Source organism: Helicoverpa armigera, chromosome 25 (genome assembly GCF_030705265.1).
Source record: "Helicoverpa armigera isolate CAAS_96S chromosome 25, ASM3070526v1, whole genome shotgun sequence".
In the NCBI taxonomy this organism is placed as follows: Eukaryota; Metazoa; Arthropoda; class Insecta; order Lepidoptera; family Noctuidae; genus Helicoverpa; species Helicoverpa armigera.
Window position 1 is genome coordinate 4792405 of NC_087144.1, and position 15775 is coordinate 4808179.

A 15775-nucleotide genomic window follows, 5' to 3' on the forward strand; every position below is an offset into this window, starting at 1 on the left:
CTTATAATCGATAATAAACACCGATTGATAATCTTTTTGAGATATCACTTAAATAAAACTACTTTTACGGATTTTATCGCGGTTATATTATATTATTTAATCCCGACGTTTCGGATCCTTTACAGCATCCATGGTCACGGGCAGACTAAGGTGTTGGTCGTCTTGATATATTAGTTACAAACAGCTACCCTACATTTTGTTAATTATTATTGACAATCCGATTCACGCAAAACGAGCTAACTGTATCCTTAGGTCGAGCAGTTGTAGGCTTGGATTTTGATTTAATAGTTTCTATGATGGGATTCCAAGCAGGTGGTATGACCCAGCCATCTTCTCTATTGAAATTTGGATGTTTTTTAATTTCAATAGCCTCGCGAATCATCCTAGGTAGGAATCGGTTTTCTTTTGCAAGGACTTGTGGTTTATCAAATCTGATGTAATGCTGGGCCTTGTCTAGTGTGTGTTCACAAACTGCTGACTGTCTGGAACGGCGGTGTTTGACATCGGCGATGTGTTCTTTTACGCGGGTCCCTATGCTTCTTTTAGTTTGGCCTATGTAAGAGAGACCACAATCACATTCAAGCTTGTATACACCCGCATCTTGTAGAGGTATGTGACACTTGACAGGTGGTAAGAATTGACTAATCTTCTTCAGCGGCTTGAAGTAGGTTTTGATTGAAGCTCGCTTCAAGATGTAGCCAATCTTGTCTGTGACTCCTCTTATGTATGGAAGAACAGCAGGTAGACGCTCAACTGTGGCTGGTTTCACGCGGGTTCTGCGACGAGGGCGCGGTACTCGGAGCTTGTTGTCGTGCAGTACTTGCTTAACATGTTGAAGCTCAGCACCCAGGTGTTGTTCATCGCAGATCCCACGTGCTCTCTGAAACAATGATTTACCAACGGTAGATAACTGTGTTGGTTGGTGGTGGGACTCACCATGAAGGTATTTGTCTGTATGGGTTTTCTTCTGATACACAGTGTGACTCAAGGTGTTATTAGGGTTACGGATAACCAAAACATCTAAGAAAGCTAAGGAGTTGTTTGCCTCTGACTCCATAGTGAATTGAATTTTGGGGTTTATGGAGTTAAGATGATTTAAAAATGCTGTGACTTTGTCAGATGGTAGTATTGTGAAAGTATCATCTACGTACCGCTTGTAGAATTTGGGTGTTACGGGTGCAGATTGCAGGGCTCGCTCCTCAAAATCCTCCATGAAGATATCAGCAACAATGGGAGATACTGGGGAGCCCATTGCTACACCATCCACTTGCGTGTAGAAGTGATTATTCCACAGTAAATAGCCAGATGTTAGGCAATGTTTTAACAGTTCAGCATATTCAGTAGGCATGTTATTCTCTGCTAGTTTCTTAGACACAATCTTGATGCAGTCTTCAACGGGTAAGCATGTAAACAATGACTGAACATCAAAACTGACCATAGTTTCATTGTCAGCTAGTTGTAGGTGTTTTATTTCACTGACAAAATGGTACGAGTCCTTTACATATGCTGCTGTGTTTCCTCTCAATGGTGAAAGTACTTTAGCCAGATGTTGAGCCAATCTGTAGGTTGGTGAGTCGATTTGGCTGACTATTGGTCGTAGTGGAGCATTAGGTTTGTGTATCTTCGGTAGCCCATACAGCTTTGGTGGTTTTGCGCAGCTAGGAACTAGGTAACTAATATATCAAGACGACCAACACCTTAGTCTGCCCGTGACCATGGATGCTGTAAAGGATCCGAAACGTCGGGATTAAATAATATAATATAACCGCGATAAAATCCGTAAAAGTAGTTTTATTTAAATGTCTAATATTCGCGTAAGTGTCAGAAATCAATATGTTAACCAGTACGGACTGCCAATTGCAAATAAAATACGCCGGTTGGAAGATCTCAAGACGAAGCGCGCAAGATTCATAACATCCTTGAATTTCTTGAAGAGATGCAGAGACAACAGCATCATTCCTACGTGTGCCATAATTTCACCAAGGAAGGACATACGAGGAAGCGCTAAGATCTTAAACCAGGCAAGTAAAAAGTTACTACAGCAGTTAATACAAAATACACGATCCGATTTGCACCGCGTTAATCAAGACATTGAGGCGTCATCCCATGAATTAAAGATAGATTTAACTACATTTGATTTTAATAATTGCATGAAAATACTAGATGAGCGCGAAAAATCTAAATATAATGAATGCAAAAACAGACAAATAATCAAATTTGAAAAACTAACGTCTAAATCAAATGTCCAAAATAACACACGAAAAGAAAACGGAACGCGCCCGTTACCTGCGAGCCAATCACGCGCAGTTGTCAATCTATCAAAAAATGTCTTGGATGAAAATACGGTTCAAGTGTTATCGAAAGGCCTAAATTTTGCTGTAACACCTCGAAAAATACCGGTAGAAAGCATTATATGCAACGTGGAAGACTGCCTGTTTAAAAATAAAATCAATAAACATGATTCGGAGGCGATACGTCAGGACATTTCGTCTGTATTACGTCGCAACATACTGCCCAAACCGAATCTAAATAAAAATCAATATCTAGCGTTAAAAAACCTTCGCGACAGGCCTGAATTAACAATTCTACGTGCAGATAAAGGTAATGCTACGGTGGTGATGGATACGTCAGATTACAATGATAAAATACAAGACCTTTTATCGGATGTAAGTACATATAAACAAGTGAAGACCGACCCCACAACAAAAACATTGAAATCAACTAGTGATTTGATAAAAAAGTACTCCGAAACATTGAATCTAGACGTAAAATACCTAGTTCCTAGCTGCGCAAAACCACCAAAGCTGTATGGGCTACCGAAGATACACAAACCTAATGCTCCACTACGACCAATAGTCAGCCAAATCGACTCACCAACCTACAGATTGGCTCAACATCTGGCTAAAGTACTTTCACCATTGAGAGGAAACACAGCAGCATATGTAAAGGACTCGTACCATTTTGTCAGTGAAATAAAACACCTACAACTAGCTGACAATGAAACTATGGTCAGTTTTGATGTTCAGTCATTGTTTACATGCTTACCCGTTGAAGACTGCATCAAGATTGTGTCTAAGAAACTAGCAGAGAATAACATGCCTACTGAATATGCTGAACTGTTAAAACATTGCCTAACATCTGGCTATTTACTGTGGAATAATCACTTCTACACGCAAGTGGATGGTGTAGCAATGGGCTCCCAGTATCTCCCATTGTTGCTGATATCTTCATGGAGGATTTTGAGGAGCGAGCCCTGCAATCTGCACCCGTAACACCCAAATTCTACAAGCGGTACGTAGATGATACTTTCACAATACTACCATCTGACAAAGTCACAGCATTTTTAAATCATCTTAACTCCATAAACCCCAAAATTCAATTCACTATGGAGTCAGAGGCAAACAACTCCTTAGCTTTCTTAGATGTTTTGGTTATCCGTAACCCTAATAACACCTTGAGTCACACTGTGTATCAGAAGAAAACCCATACAGACAAATACCTTCATGGTGAGTCCCACCACCAACCAACACAGTTATCTACCGTTGGTAAATCATTGTTTCAGAGAGCACGTGGGATCTGCGATGAACAACACCTGGGTGCTGAGCTTCAACATGTTAAGCAAGTACTGCACGACAACAAGCTCCGAGTACCGCGCCCTCGTCGCAGAACCCGCGTGAAACCAGCCACAGTTGAGCGTCTACCTGCTGTTCTTCCATACATAAGAGGAGTCACAGACAAGATTGGCTACATCTTGAAGCGAGCTTCAATCAAAACCTACTTCAAGCCGCTGAAGAAGATTAGTCAATTCTTACCACCTGTCAAGTGTCACATACCTCTACAAGATGCGGGTGTATACAAGCTTGAATGTGATTGTGGTCTCTCTTACATAGGCCAAACTAAAAGAAGCATAGGGACCCGCGTAAAAGAACACATCGCCGATGTCAAACACCGCCGTTCCAGACAGTCAGCAGTTTGTGAACACACACTAGACAAGGCCCAGCATTACATCAGATTTGATAAACCACAAGTCCTTGCAAAAGAAAACCGATTCCTACCTAGGATGATTCGCGAGGCTATTGAAATTAAAAAACATCCAAATTTCAATAGAGAAGATGGCTGGGTCATACCACCTGCTTGGAATCCCATCATAGAAACTATTAAATCAAAATCCAAGCCTACAACTGCTCGACCTAAGGATACAGTTAGCTCGTTTTGCGTGAATCGGATTGTCAATAATAATTAACAAAATGTAGGGTAGCTGTTTGTAACTAATATATCAAGACGACCAACACCTTAGTCTGCCCGTGACCATGGATGCTGTAAAGGATCCGAAACGTCGGGATTAAATAATATAATATAACCGCGATAAAATCCGTAAAAGTAGTTTTATTTAAATGTCTAATATTCGCGTAAGTGTCAGAAATCAATATGTTAACGAGATATCACTTTCCTTCGTTCCATCTTTCGTACTTTTTCTAAGATGCGAAACTATCAGATGATCCTTTGAGCTGCAGGTGCAGCGTGAGGGAGTTTCAGACTCTTACTGACTAAAACCCATCATGTTCCTTCTGAAGCCCTATATGTCCTAGGTAACCCTTTCGAACAATCTCGCAGCCCCGGGGGTGTACCTGCCGAATTTCACTCCGGTACTTTTTTCTTATCAATCAATCACTTCATATCAAAATTGGCTTAATTGCTGATAAGGCATCATAAGGTTATTGGGTGGGTGATTTGCGTAGAGGTTATCTTTATGGCTTCGCTAGCACCAAAAAACATAGTCTGTAACTTTTTGTTTTGTGGGTCAATCTGCCTTACTGCAACCTTAGTTAGTGGGACAAGAACCTGCACAAGTTTTTGAATACATTGTAATCAATGGCAATAGTTGTTAAAAATGTTATATTTAATTATTCTGCGAAGCTTTGACGTTCTAACATTGGTGGGCGCCACTGGTCTAACAGTGAATTTATTTTATTTATTTAACTTTATCATTATCTTTCCTCTTGTATGTATCATATCCTATCACAAACACAAACGTCAGCAGGATAAAATCAAAGAATAACATGCTTTAAACCTTTTTATTTATTCAATAATGTAAATAAGACCTTTACGTAACAATTCTTAAAAATAATACTACCATTACAAAACAACTGAACAATCTTTCAATCACTTTAGCGTCCATAAATTTCGATGGTATAATGATACCCACGGCCTACCGCAGTCTGGAGCCTGATGACCACAAAGGAGTTCCCAACACCTCCCGACTTGATGGATGAAGTGGCGCCATCTACAGAGCCGACATGTGTCACCCGGATAGCGCTGATCTTAATAGGATCGTCCGATCGGAAAGATATGTCTCGGACGTGTCTCGCTTTGGCAACTGCGTTTTGGACGTGAACACTCCTGTAAATGTGGAAGAATAGGGTCAATGATCTCTAATCTCGATCTTATTCCCTTGGGTATTCGCCTATCCTCCTGGTTAAAACATATGTTCAAAAGTAGATTTTTTTATAAATCAATAGCTTCCGCCGTGGTTTCACCCGCATCCCGAGATAACTGCTAGCCGTAGCCGGATGGTGACAAAAACTATCCTATAGATGTGCTTCTCCCGGGTCTAAGCTACCTCCCCATGTAATTTTCAACTTAAGCTGTCCAACCTTTCACGTGTGATGTGGTGACCAAGGGATATAAGGAATCGTTTTTATATAAACAGATTGAAAATCAACCTAAAAGTTAAGTTCACTATTATGTTAGGTTAGAACTTCGTACTTCTAAGAACACAAATTATTTCTTGACTTTAGAAAGACCTAAAGCTTCATTTTTGCTGGTACTGACCTGGCTATCAGTCTACTATTGCCAATAGTCCCGACACTAATATTAGTGCGGGTAGCGACCGCAGTGACGGGTACATCGGTGACAGTGTCGCCATCTACCTCCTCGTACGTGACTATCATCTCCGGAGCTTGCACCAAGTCGGTGTGGATGCAGGCCGCGGTGGCTGCACCAGCCAACAACAATAGTACTAGAAGCTTCTTCATCTGGAATACAACATAATCTCCTTTTCCAAAAATATTCTAGATATTGGTCGAAATGCTAACGTTTGCTACTGTCCAAATCGGATTCGATCATCATCTTCTAAGCCTTTCGAGATAAGTATTACCCGCTTGGATCATCTTTCCCCAACTATATTAGGGCCGGCTTCCAGTCTGCAGTGCAGCTGAGTACCAGTGTTTTGCAAGGAGCGAATGCCTATCAGACCTCTTCAACACAGTAACCCGAGCAATCGATTATCTTGAACAAGAGGCGCTACAAACGTGCAATGCATACATGGCACGGCAAAGCTACCAGACGAGGCAATAGTCAGGTGTGGTACAGTTGAGATTTCAATCCACAAACAGTTGAGAATCAAAGCCTATGTAGACACAAATCGTGCTGAGAAGTGAGCTCTGTAGAGCTCTGTAGAGCTCACTTCCCATACAGAGAAGGAATGAGCGTAAATAACCATGCTCGCTCAAGGTCTTTGATTTCTGACTAAAGCCCAGGTTTCGTTTAGATGTTTGCCGTCACCTTTACTCAGTAATTCGTGTCCAAATTACACTTAAAACTTAAAAAATACTTGGTACTTCTCTGACCTGGAATCGAAAATAGCACACTTGTACTAGAGAGGCAGTGATTTAACCACTAAGCCAAGTTATAACGATGTTGCGTACAATCCGATAGAACCAGGTGCGTGATGGCGTATGGGCAAAATAATACGCAAATAAGTTGGTTAACAGCAAATACATAAACTTCAATTCAAAAAGTACGTCCTCCGTACAATAATAGTACAATACAATAGAATGATGGATCCTGTCACATTCAATTGACGTAACATTTTAGATGTGTTCACAAAGTTTGCAACTTGTAAGGAGTTCAGCGTTTTGAGTTTTCATTCCAACATCTGACAATTAAGTCCATTGACTATGTTTCGGATTGCACGTTAAACTGTAGGTCCCGGCTGTCATTGAACATTCTTGGCAGCAGAATCCGGTTAGACTAGAAGCCGACCCCGATATGGTTGGGAAAAAGGCTCGGAGGATGAAGATGATAATCTGACGATCAAGTCCTGTTGGTTACCTTGTGTAGGGGATACAAGCACACCAACACACAACAACTTTAGGTAAAAAGGGGTAATCATCATCAAGTATAAAATACATTTAAACCATACATTTATTTAAAAATTTAAAGCCTTTACATAACAATCCTTAAAATTAATAGCACCATAATAAAATTGTCAAGTCTGACGACAGTTCAGGATCAGTTCAGCGTCCATAGATTTCGATGGTGTAGTGGTAGCCGCGGCCGACAGCGGACTGCAGCCGGATGGTGACGAAGGTGCTCCCCACTCCTCCGGATGTGATGCGCGAGGTGGCGCCCTGCGGGGTGCCCACGTGTCTCACCCGGATCGCGGTTATCCGGACGGCGGAGTTGGTGCGGTACGTGATGTCCTGTACCCACCTGCCGCCGGCGACTGCGCCTCGGATGTGAGCGCTCCTACAAATGGCAAATAATACTGGTCAATTATCATACTTCATGGCTTAGCCAGTTGTTACACATCTCCTTCGGATCTTATGGCATGACTTGGAGGCTATTTCCATACACAGAAATTGCAAAAAGTTTTCGTAAATCATCCAAAATTAACCAAAAATGATCACAAGGTGAACTTTGAAGACCCCCTAACTCTTAATAAAAATCAAATCCGAAGGTTGTTATCACATAAGACCTATTACAGGTTTTTATGAAACCAGTTGTACTATTTCCAAGGAGTGAGCCTTATGTAGAAGAACCATTAAGAAACTCCAGGACCAAGATATATGTCGAAGTATGACGCAAACATCAGTTGCTAGTGCCGACCTGGCCAGCAGCCTGCTGTTCCCGATGGTGCCGACGCTGATGTTGTTGCGCAAGGCCACGGCAGTGACCGGCTCATCAGTCACCGTGCTGCCGTCCACCTCCTCGTACGTGACCGTCATCTCCGGCGCCTCCGCCGTGTCGGAGTGCACGTATGACGCGGCGGCTGCAGCGGCCAGCAGCATGAACACTAGTAGGCTCTTCATCTGGAAGACCACATAATGTACACATGAGAAAAATGTTGAAAAAAGTCCTGAGTATCAATTCCAGGATTGTCAGTATCACTATCAGTCGTTACGGGTAGTCAAAAGCCAGTATCTCTGACACTAGTCTAACTAAGGGTTATTGGGTTGCCCGGGTAACTGGCTTGAGGACGTCTGATAGGCAGTCGCTTATTTTAAAACACTGGTAGGTACTCAGCCGCATCGGGTTAGACTAGAAGCTGACCCCAACATAGTTGAGAAAAGGCTCGGGAGATGATGATGATATCAATTCCAGGACTATTTTTGACAACCAGACAACCTAAACCTTTTCTAATTTTACCTTTGTGGTTGAGTATAGAAAACTTTGGTTCTCAAAATACAACAGCTAGCAGCTTGGAGTTCACTGTGAGTGTAACTTCCTCATGAAGGAAACAGTATTTATAGTAATTCGGAGGATCAGTCAGATAACACTATCAGTGAACTTACAAAAATAATACCAATGAATTTGCTTATAAAGTTTGATCGTATCTTTTCGCGATAACATCGGTATAGCCCCGAAAATACTGAAACCAAATCCTTGCATCTTTATTATCGATGCATTTGCCATTGTGATTTTTTATAACACTGAGATTTACTTTATGGTGCTAAGCTATATGTACAATTCAGTGTAGCAATAAACTATAATGTAGAGTATAGTTTAGGTTCAGTCTAAGTAGGTATTTTACCTGATTGGTTGTGTAGAAGACAGTTACCAGAAAAAAAAACTATACCACAGCTAAGGACAGCTATCCTATGTGAATACCCCATATTCTATATAATTCTACTCTATAGCCCAAAGTCATAAATAAATACAGGCTTTACTACTGGCATGTGACAATCGACATGAAATCGCTTACTTCGAGTTGTTAATAACTATCCCGGGAATGTGCAATCCAATTTGCTAGTTAGCTATACTAGTTAAAGGCTCATTATTATTATTCGATTAATAACAATATATAGGGCATTCAGTCATTCATCATTCTATCTCCAATTATCTTCATTCTCCCTTTACGGTGAAGACCTACTTTACAAGTGTCTACGCAGGCTTGGCAGATGACATCGCTATTATTAATGTTGACCTGGCTGCAATATGTGTCTAAAATTAGCTTAGATTACGGTGAGAAGGTATTTTTTTCAAAAATCTAGTCTAATCTATAAAAAAAGCAAGTGTCAGTTCTAGGATAACCAGGATGCAACTGCCCCTCATTAATTTCAATGGCACTACATTCCTGTCATGGAGAGAGTAAAAACTCTCGTGTACTTAAATATTACAATCCCTCTCTTAGGGTCATCTACATCAAGAGATGTGGTTTCACAACTGTCTATGCGGATTTGTCATATGAATCACTATTATTAATAATGATATGGCTGCAATATGGGTCTGAAGTGAGGGTTACGGACTTTGATACTTTTATCTCTTTATTAGGCTTCTAATAAGTCTTCGCCTTAATTCTCTTTTGCTGTCTTTGCTATACGACATTCTCTTTTAATCCTTCTGAGCCTGACCCCTCTTATCCCAAAGAATGTTTTAAGTTCTTTTATGACACATATACAAAATATCTTACGTCGTCTGATTCATTCCACTAACTTCTTCGAGAAATCTTTTAGTGTTATGGAATGTATTGTTAGTTATCATAAGATAGGCTCAATAATTGGCTGTGTTCAAGAGTTTCATAAAAAGCAGTCGCTTTTCTCCTAAATTTCACTATGAAATGTATTTGATAATGGCAGCTTTATTTTTTTAATAAGTATGTACGTATATGAAATAAAATCACATTATATTTACCTGCATGTACGTATTATATATGTATCATATTAGGTTCGTGTATGTGTCAAATAGCAGGATAAAATTATGAAGTGTACACCTTGCTTTACTATCTGCCTTTTATTATTTTCCTTTCCATCTCCGTCCATCCAAAAGTTGTATGGAAGAGAATGCTCGCAGCCCGTAGCGATAAAACCGCCGCCGTAATTATGTCACCTAATTTTATATTAGTTCTTAAGTTCTTACTGTAAATAGTGATTTGTACCTCATAAATCATATCAGTCTGTGCATTCAAAACTGTATGCTACTATATCCAGTGGTTTCAGTTGCGCATTGATCCACTTACACAGCCTCTTTCATACATGTATGTCATATAAGTTGTGGACATTTATTCCTCACCACGTACTGACTTAGCAGTACGTTAAATAATGTTTCTTATTTTAAAATCACAAAATGAAACGTAAGAAAGGACAAAGATCAAAGAATATAATGTAGTTAAACCTTTTATTTACTTAAAATCAACACTTCTTATAATTAGTAGCACCATAATACTTAAAATTAGTTAAGATCTTATAGCATCAGTTTAGCGTCCATAAATTTCGATGGTGTAGTGGTATCCGCGGCCGACAGCGGACTGCAGCCTGATGGTGACGAAGGTGCTCCCCACTCCTCCGGATGTGATGCGCGAGGTGGCGCCCTGCGGGGTGCCCACGTGTCTCACCCGGATCGCGGTTATCCGGACGGCGGAGTTGGTGCGGTACGTGATGTCCTGTACCCACCTGCCGCCGGCGACTGCGCCTCGGATGTGAGCGCTCCTACAAATTACAAATAATACTGGTTAATTGTATATATATATCTCATGGCTTTCAAAATGCTTTGGTCATTCAAAATTAACCAAAAGGAGTCAAATTGTGAACTTGGAAGAAATATATGATAATTTGTGTCAAAGAGATTACTGACTCTGAAATCAAGGCAAATTCAAATGACCTCACCGGTTCTAACTGAACGTCGTAAGCTAGTTGCATAACTCGAATAAGTGGGTCTTATGGAGAAGAACCGGCAAGGATCTCCAAGACTTAACTATATTTTGAAGTATAAGCCAAACATCAGTTGCTAGTGCTGACCTGGCCAGCAGTCTGCTGTTCCCGATGGTGCCGACGCTGATGTTGTTGCGCAAGGCCACCGCAGTGACCGGCTCATCAGTCACCGTGCTGCCGTCCACCTCCTCGTACGTGACCGTCATCTCCGGCGCCTCCGCCGTGTCAGAGTGCACGTATGACGCGGCGGCTGCAGCGGCCAGCAGCATGAACACTAGTAGGCTCTTCATCTGGAACACAACAGAATGTACTGATGAGAAAATTGTTGGAAAAAGTCCTGGACATCAATTTCAAGTCTGACACCAGTATAACCAAGGGGTATTGGGTTGACCGGGTAAGTGGGCTGAGGAGTGCAGATAGGCAGTCGCTCCTTGTAAAACACTGGTACTCAGCCGCATCCGGTTAGACTAGAAGCCGACCCCAGCATAGTTGAGAAAAGGCTCGGGAGATGATGATGATATTAATACCAGGACTATTAGTGACAATTTAACCAGACCGCCTAAACCTTTTCTAAATTAATTATTAATTATTATAAAATATTTTACCTTTGTAGTTAAGTATAGAAAACTTTGGTTCTCAAAATACAACAGCTAGCAGCTTGGAGTTCACTGTGAGTGTAACTTCCTCATGAAGGAAACAGTATTTATAGTAATTCGGAGGATCAGTCAGATAACGCTATCAGTGAACTTACAAAAATAATACCAATGAACTTGGTCATAAAAATTGATTGATCGTATCTTTTCGCGATAATATCGGTATAGCCCCTAAAATACTGACACCAAATCCAGTCATCTTTATTATAGATGCACTTGCCATTGTTAATTTTTTTACAACACCCAGACAGACCGTATGGCGCTAGGCTATATAATTCAGTGTAACGATATACTATAATGTTACGTATATATTCAGTATGACTAGGTAATTTACCGGATTAGTTGTGTTGTAGACAAATACCAAAAAAAAACTAAGGACAGCTATCCTATGTTAATAGCCTATATTCTATATGATAGTACTCTATAGCCCAATGTCTTAAGTATAGGCCTCTCTACTGACATGTGATATTTGACATTAAATCGCTTACTTCGAGGGGTTAACAACTATCCCGGGAATGTGCAATCCAATTAGTTAGTTAGCTTTACTAGTTAAATGCTCATATTATTATTCGATTAATAACAATATATAGGGGTAGGCATAGGTGAAGACCTTCTTTACAACCGTCTACGCAGACTTGGCAGATGACATCGCTTTTATTAATGCTGATCTGGCTGATATATGTGACTAAATTGAGGCTTACGGTGTGAAGATTTTTTTTTCATAAATCCAGTCTAATCTATAAAAAAATCTAGTGGCTGTTCTAGGATGGCACTTATTAATATCAGAGGCACTACATTCCTGTCATGGCGATAGTAAAAAATCTCGTGTGCTTATAGATTACAATCTCTCTCTTAGGGTCATCTACATCAAGAGATGTGGTTTCACAACTGTCTATGCGTATTTGTCATATGAATCACTATTATTAATAATGATATGGCTGCAATATGGGTCTGAAGTGATGCTTACGGACTTTGTTAATCTTCTCTCTTTGTCAGGCTTCTAATAAGTCTTCGCCTTAATTCTCATAACCTGTCTTTGCTATGCAACATTCACTTTAAGTCCTTCTGAGTCTGACCACTCTTGCCCCAAAGAACGTTTTAAGTTCCTTCATGACGCATATACAAAATATCTTACGTGTCGTCTGAGAATTTGGAGCTGGCGATGGGCTATTCATTCCACTAACCTCTACGAGAAATATTTTACTGTTCTGGCTGTTTTGTTACAGAATGTATCGTTAGTTATGATATGATAGGCTCAATAATTTGACTGTCTTCAAGAGTTTCATAAAAAGCAGTCGCTTTTCTCCTAAATTTGACTATGAAATATAATTTATCTGATATTGGAGCTTTATTTTTTAAAAGTACGTACGTATATGAAATCAAATTCATATTATATTTACCTGCATATACGTATTGTATATGTATCATATTAGGTTCTTCTGCATATGTATGTGTTAAATAGCAGGATAAAATTATGAAGTGTACACCTTGCTTTACTATCTGCCTTTTATTATTTTCCTTTCCATCTCCGTCCATCCAAAAGTTGTATTGAAGAGAATGCTCTTAGCCCTTAGCGAAAAAACCGCCTATTAATTATGTCACCTAATTTTGTTAGTTCTTAATTTCTAACTGTAAATAGTGAAGTACTTCATCAAACATATCAGTCTGTTCATTGATGTATGCTACATAGACCCAGTGGTTTCAGCTGTGCATTGATCCACTCAGACAGCCTCTCTTTCCTTCTTGTATCTTATAAGTGGTGGACTTGGTCCTTTCCACTTACTGACTTGATCACAAAATATTTCGTCAGAAGGCATAAATCAAAATATAAAATGAATTTTAAATTATTTATTTATAAACGTAACACAATTCTTAAAATTAATAGCACCATTATACTTAAAATACTCAAGATCTTATAGCATCAGTTCAGCGTCCATAAATTTCGATAGTGTAGTGGTATCCGCGGCCGACAGCGGACTGCAGCCTGATGGTGACGAAGGTGCTCCCCACTCCTCCGGATGTGATGCGCGAGGTGGCGCCCTGCGGGGTGCCCACGTGTCTCACCCGGATCGCGGTTATCCGGACGGCGGAGTTGGTGCGGTACGTGATGTCCTGTACCCACCTGCCGCCGGCGACTGCGCCTCGGATGTGAGCGCTCCTACAAATGTACAATTTTACTGGTTAATTGTCACTCATCTCGATTATATCTCATGACTTGGCATGAACAGAAGTCGCAAAGATTTGGAAGTCATCCAAAATTAACCAAAAACTACCAAAAGGTAAACTTCGATATTACTTGGGTTCAAGAAGACCCCTAACTCGTAAGTCAAAAACCTTATTACAGGTCCTTTAGAAACGTCAAAAGCTAGATGCAAGGCTCCAAAGAGTGGGTCCCATGGAGAAGAAACTCCAAAACTTAACGTACATTTTGAAGTATAAGCCAAACATCAGTTGCTAGTACCGACCTGGCTAGCAGTCTGCTGTTCCCGATGGTGCCGACGCTGATGTTGTTGCGCAAGGCCACCGCAGTGACCGGCTCATCAGTCACCGTGCTGCCGTCCACCTCCTCGTACGTGACCGTCATCTCCGGCGCCTCCGCCGTGTCAGAGTGCACGTATGACGCGGCGGCTGCGGCGGCCAGCAGCATGAACACTAGTAGGCTCTTCATCTGGAACACAACATTATGTACTGACGAGAAAATTGTTTAAAAATTCTTGGATATCAATTCCAGGAGTGTCAGTATCACTATCAATCGTTACGGGTAGTCAGAAGCCAGTAAATCTGACAATACCCCTTGGTCAGACTGATGGTAAAGGGGGCCCAGGTAACTGGGTTGAGGAGGTCAGATACACAGTCGCTCCTTGTAAAACACTTGTACTGAGAATCAGGATAGACTGGAAGCCGACCCCAACATAGTTGGAAAAAGGCTCGGGAGATGATGATGATATCAATTCCAGGACTATTTGTGACAATCAGACCTTTTCTAAATTACTTATTTATAAAATATTTTACCTTTGTAGTTAAGTATAGAAAACTTTGGTTCTCAAAATACAACAGCTATCAGCTTGGAGTTCACTGTGAGTGTAACTTCCTCATGAAGGAAACAGTATTTATAGTAATTCGGAGGATCAGTCAGATAACACTATCAGTGAACTTACAAAAATAATACCAATGAACTTGGTCATAAAAAGTGATTGATCGTATCTTTTCGATAATATCGGTAGTCCTAAAAATAGTGAAATGAATGCATTTTGCGTTATCAATGCATTTGATAGTGAACAGAACACTTTTTGTAATATATCTGAGTTGTGCTTTTTTGCCCTCAATCTTTATAAATAAAATCTCGCTGCCTTGTTAGTTACAATTGGGTAATCGTGAAGCTGCGTGGAAACCGTGCTATGTGATGCGGAGGGATGAGGATCATGTCATTGCGAAGGTTTTGGTAGTGAATGTGGATGGATATAATAGAAAGGGACGACCAAAGAAAAGGTGAATTGATTGAAAGACAATGTGACTAGAAAATATAGACGAGTATGAAAGAAAGAGAACATGCTGAAACGACACCATACAAATCTCGAATAAGCTCAGAAGGATGATGATAATATGTTTCTAAATAAATGAAAGATCCTTTAGAAAAAGAACTCACATACTTCAAACCGTAGTAAGTTGTAAACAAATATTGATAAGCTCATTACTATCATTCCGCATCGATTAGTCAATTTAGGCATATATGTAAATAAATAATTGTAAGAAATATTTTTAGAAGTCAATCATTTTCATCTCGGTTACCAGTGTTCAGATTTTTTAATAATGACTCTACGCTAACATATTTTAGTAAGCATTATTGCTGACATTACGAAAGGTTTGTAAAACCTCCATACAGAAATGTTGTTGAGAAGTTTGTTGCGCCATTTTTTACCTCTTCAAAAAAGTACTATTTTGCAGACAGCTTGTAAGATTAATTTTAGATATTACCAACTGTTTTTGTTACTTTCCGCAGCGCATTAAATGAAATACATAAGTTGCTAATTCTTAATCAATAATCCGAATAAGTACTATCCTACCGTACACACATGACCACCGGTACTTTCCTCATATCACTAGTAACGTACTAAATTGTAAATCCTGATAGGTAATAAGCTTGTTTTTATTCACGTACGAAACGTACCTACGGAACGTTCTAAAAAAGTT

General features: G+C 40.1%; 7 protein-coding genes across 9 annotated transcripts in view; 2 read left to right on the forward strand and 5 right to left on the reverse strand.

Moving 5' to 3' along the window:
* The window catches only part of LOC110381626 (calbindin-32), a 144319-nt gene that overhangs the window by 112866 nt on the left and 15678 nt on the right, over window positions 1-15775 (forward strand). The gene's annotated exons all lie outside the window — the stretch shown is intronic.
* Window positions 63-1584, reverse strand: LOC110372872 (uncharacterized). 2 transcript variants are annotated; one of them, XM_021329884.3, is made up of 2 exons: window positions 1152-1584; window positions 614-880 (listed from the first exon to the last, which is right to left on the reverse strand). In XM_021329884.3, the coding sequence occupies exons 1-2, from the start codon at window positions 1436-1438 to the stop codon at window positions 766-768; spliced, it is 402 nt and encodes a 133-aa protein (XP_021185559.3). In that variant the 5' UTR covers window positions 1439-1584; the 3' UTR covers window positions 614-765. The 2 variants fall into 2 exon arrangements, with proteins under 2 accessions (XP_063897477.1, XP_021185559.3); XM_064041407.1 differs by having other exon boundaries at window positions 63-1584.
* Window positions 1688-4380, forward strand: LOC126053464 (uncharacterized). The gene is given in 2 exon segments (XM_049843820.2): window positions 1688-3195; window positions 3198-4380. Coding segments are annotated over 2 exon segments (2442 nt in total). The 5' UTR covers window positions 1688-1799; the 3' UTR covers window positions 4244-4380.
* Window positions 5080-6944, reverse strand: LOC126055619 (uncharacterized). The gene is made up of 3 exons (XM_064041519.1): window positions 6630-6944; window positions 5833-6035; window positions 5080-5400 (listed from the first exon to the last, which is right to left on the reverse strand). Exons 2-3 carry the CDS (start codon window positions 6033-6035, stop codon window positions 5169-5171), a joined length of 435 nt encoding a protein of 144 aa, XP_063897589.1. The 5' UTR covers window positions 6630-6944; the 3' UTR covers window positions 5080-5168.
* Window positions 7189-8572, reverse strand: LOC135116577 (uncharacterized). The gene is made up of 3 exons (XM_049845627.2): window positions 8431-8572; window positions 7891-8093; window positions 7189-7530 (listed from the first exon to the last, which is right to left on the reverse strand). The coding sequence occupies exons 2-3, from the start codon at window positions 8091-8093 to the stop codon at window positions 7299-7301; spliced, it is 435 nt and encodes a 144-aa protein (XP_049701584.2). The 5' UTR covers window positions 8431-8572; the 3' UTR covers window positions 7189-7298.
* LOC135116649 (uncharacterized) lies at window positions 10385-11695 on the reverse strand. The gene is made up of 3 exons (XM_064041520.1): window positions 11537-11695; window positions 11019-11221; window positions 10385-10709 (listed from the first exon to the last, which is right to left on the reverse strand). Exons 2-3 carry the CDS (start codon window positions 11219-11221, stop codon window positions 10478-10480), a joined length of 435 nt encoding a protein of 144 aa, XP_063897590.1. The 5' UTR covers window positions 11537-11695; the 3' UTR covers window positions 10385-10477.
* LOC110381636 (uncharacterized) lies at window positions 13418-14756 on the reverse strand. Its single transcript, XM_064041521.1, has 3 exons — window positions 14597-14756; window positions 14050-14252; window positions 13418-13742 (listed from the first exon to the last, which is right to left on the reverse strand). The coding sequence occupies exons 2-3, from the start codon at window positions 14250-14252 to the stop codon at window positions 13511-13513; spliced, it is 435 nt and encodes a 144-aa protein (XP_063897591.1). The 5' UTR covers window positions 14597-14756; the 3' UTR covers window positions 13418-13510.

What these genes read in the sequence shown, in the direction of transcription:
- LOC110372872 (XM_064041407.1), bottom strand. Translation starts at nt 1,438, where the DNA reads ATGGTCAGTTTTGATGTTCAGTCATTGTTTACATGCTTACCCGTTGAA.
- LOC126055619 (XM_064041519.1), bottom strand. Translation starts at nt 6,035, where the DNA reads ATGAAGAAGCTTCTAGTACTATTGTTGTTGGCTGGTGCAGCCACCGCG. An exon ending in AATAGTAGACTGATAGCCAG is followed by an intron (nt 5,401 to 5,832) that starts GTCAGTACCAGC and finishes CCACATTTACAG; the next exon opens with GAGTGTTCACGTCCAAAACG.
- LOC135116577 (XM_049845627.2), bottom strand. Translation starts at nt 8,093, where the DNA reads ATGAAGAGCCTACTAGTGTTCATGCTGCTGGCCGCTGCAGCCGCCGCG. An exon ending in AACAGCAGGCTGCTGGCCAG is followed by an intron (nt 7,531 to 7,890) that starts GTCGGCACTAGC and finishes TGCCATTTGTAG; the next exon opens with GAGCGCTCACATCCGAGGCG.
- LOC135116649 (XM_064041520.1), bottom strand. Translation starts at nt 11,221, where the DNA reads ATGAAGAGCCTACTAGTGTTCATGCTGCTGGCCGCTGCAGCCGCCGCG. An exon ending in AACAGCAGACTGCTGGCCAG is followed by an intron (nt 10,710 to 11,018) that starts GTCAGCACTAGC and finishes TGTAATTTGTAG; the next exon opens with GAGCGCTCACATCCGAGGCG.
- LOC110381636 (XM_064041521.1), bottom strand. Translation starts at nt 14,252, where the DNA reads ATGAAGAGCCTACTAGTGTTCATGCTGCTGGCCGCCGCAGCCGCCGCG. An exon ending in AACAGCAGACTGCTAGCCAG is followed by an intron (nt 13,743 to 14,049) that starts GTCGGTACTAGC and finishes GTACATTTGTAG; the next exon opens with GAGCGCTCACATCCGAGGCG.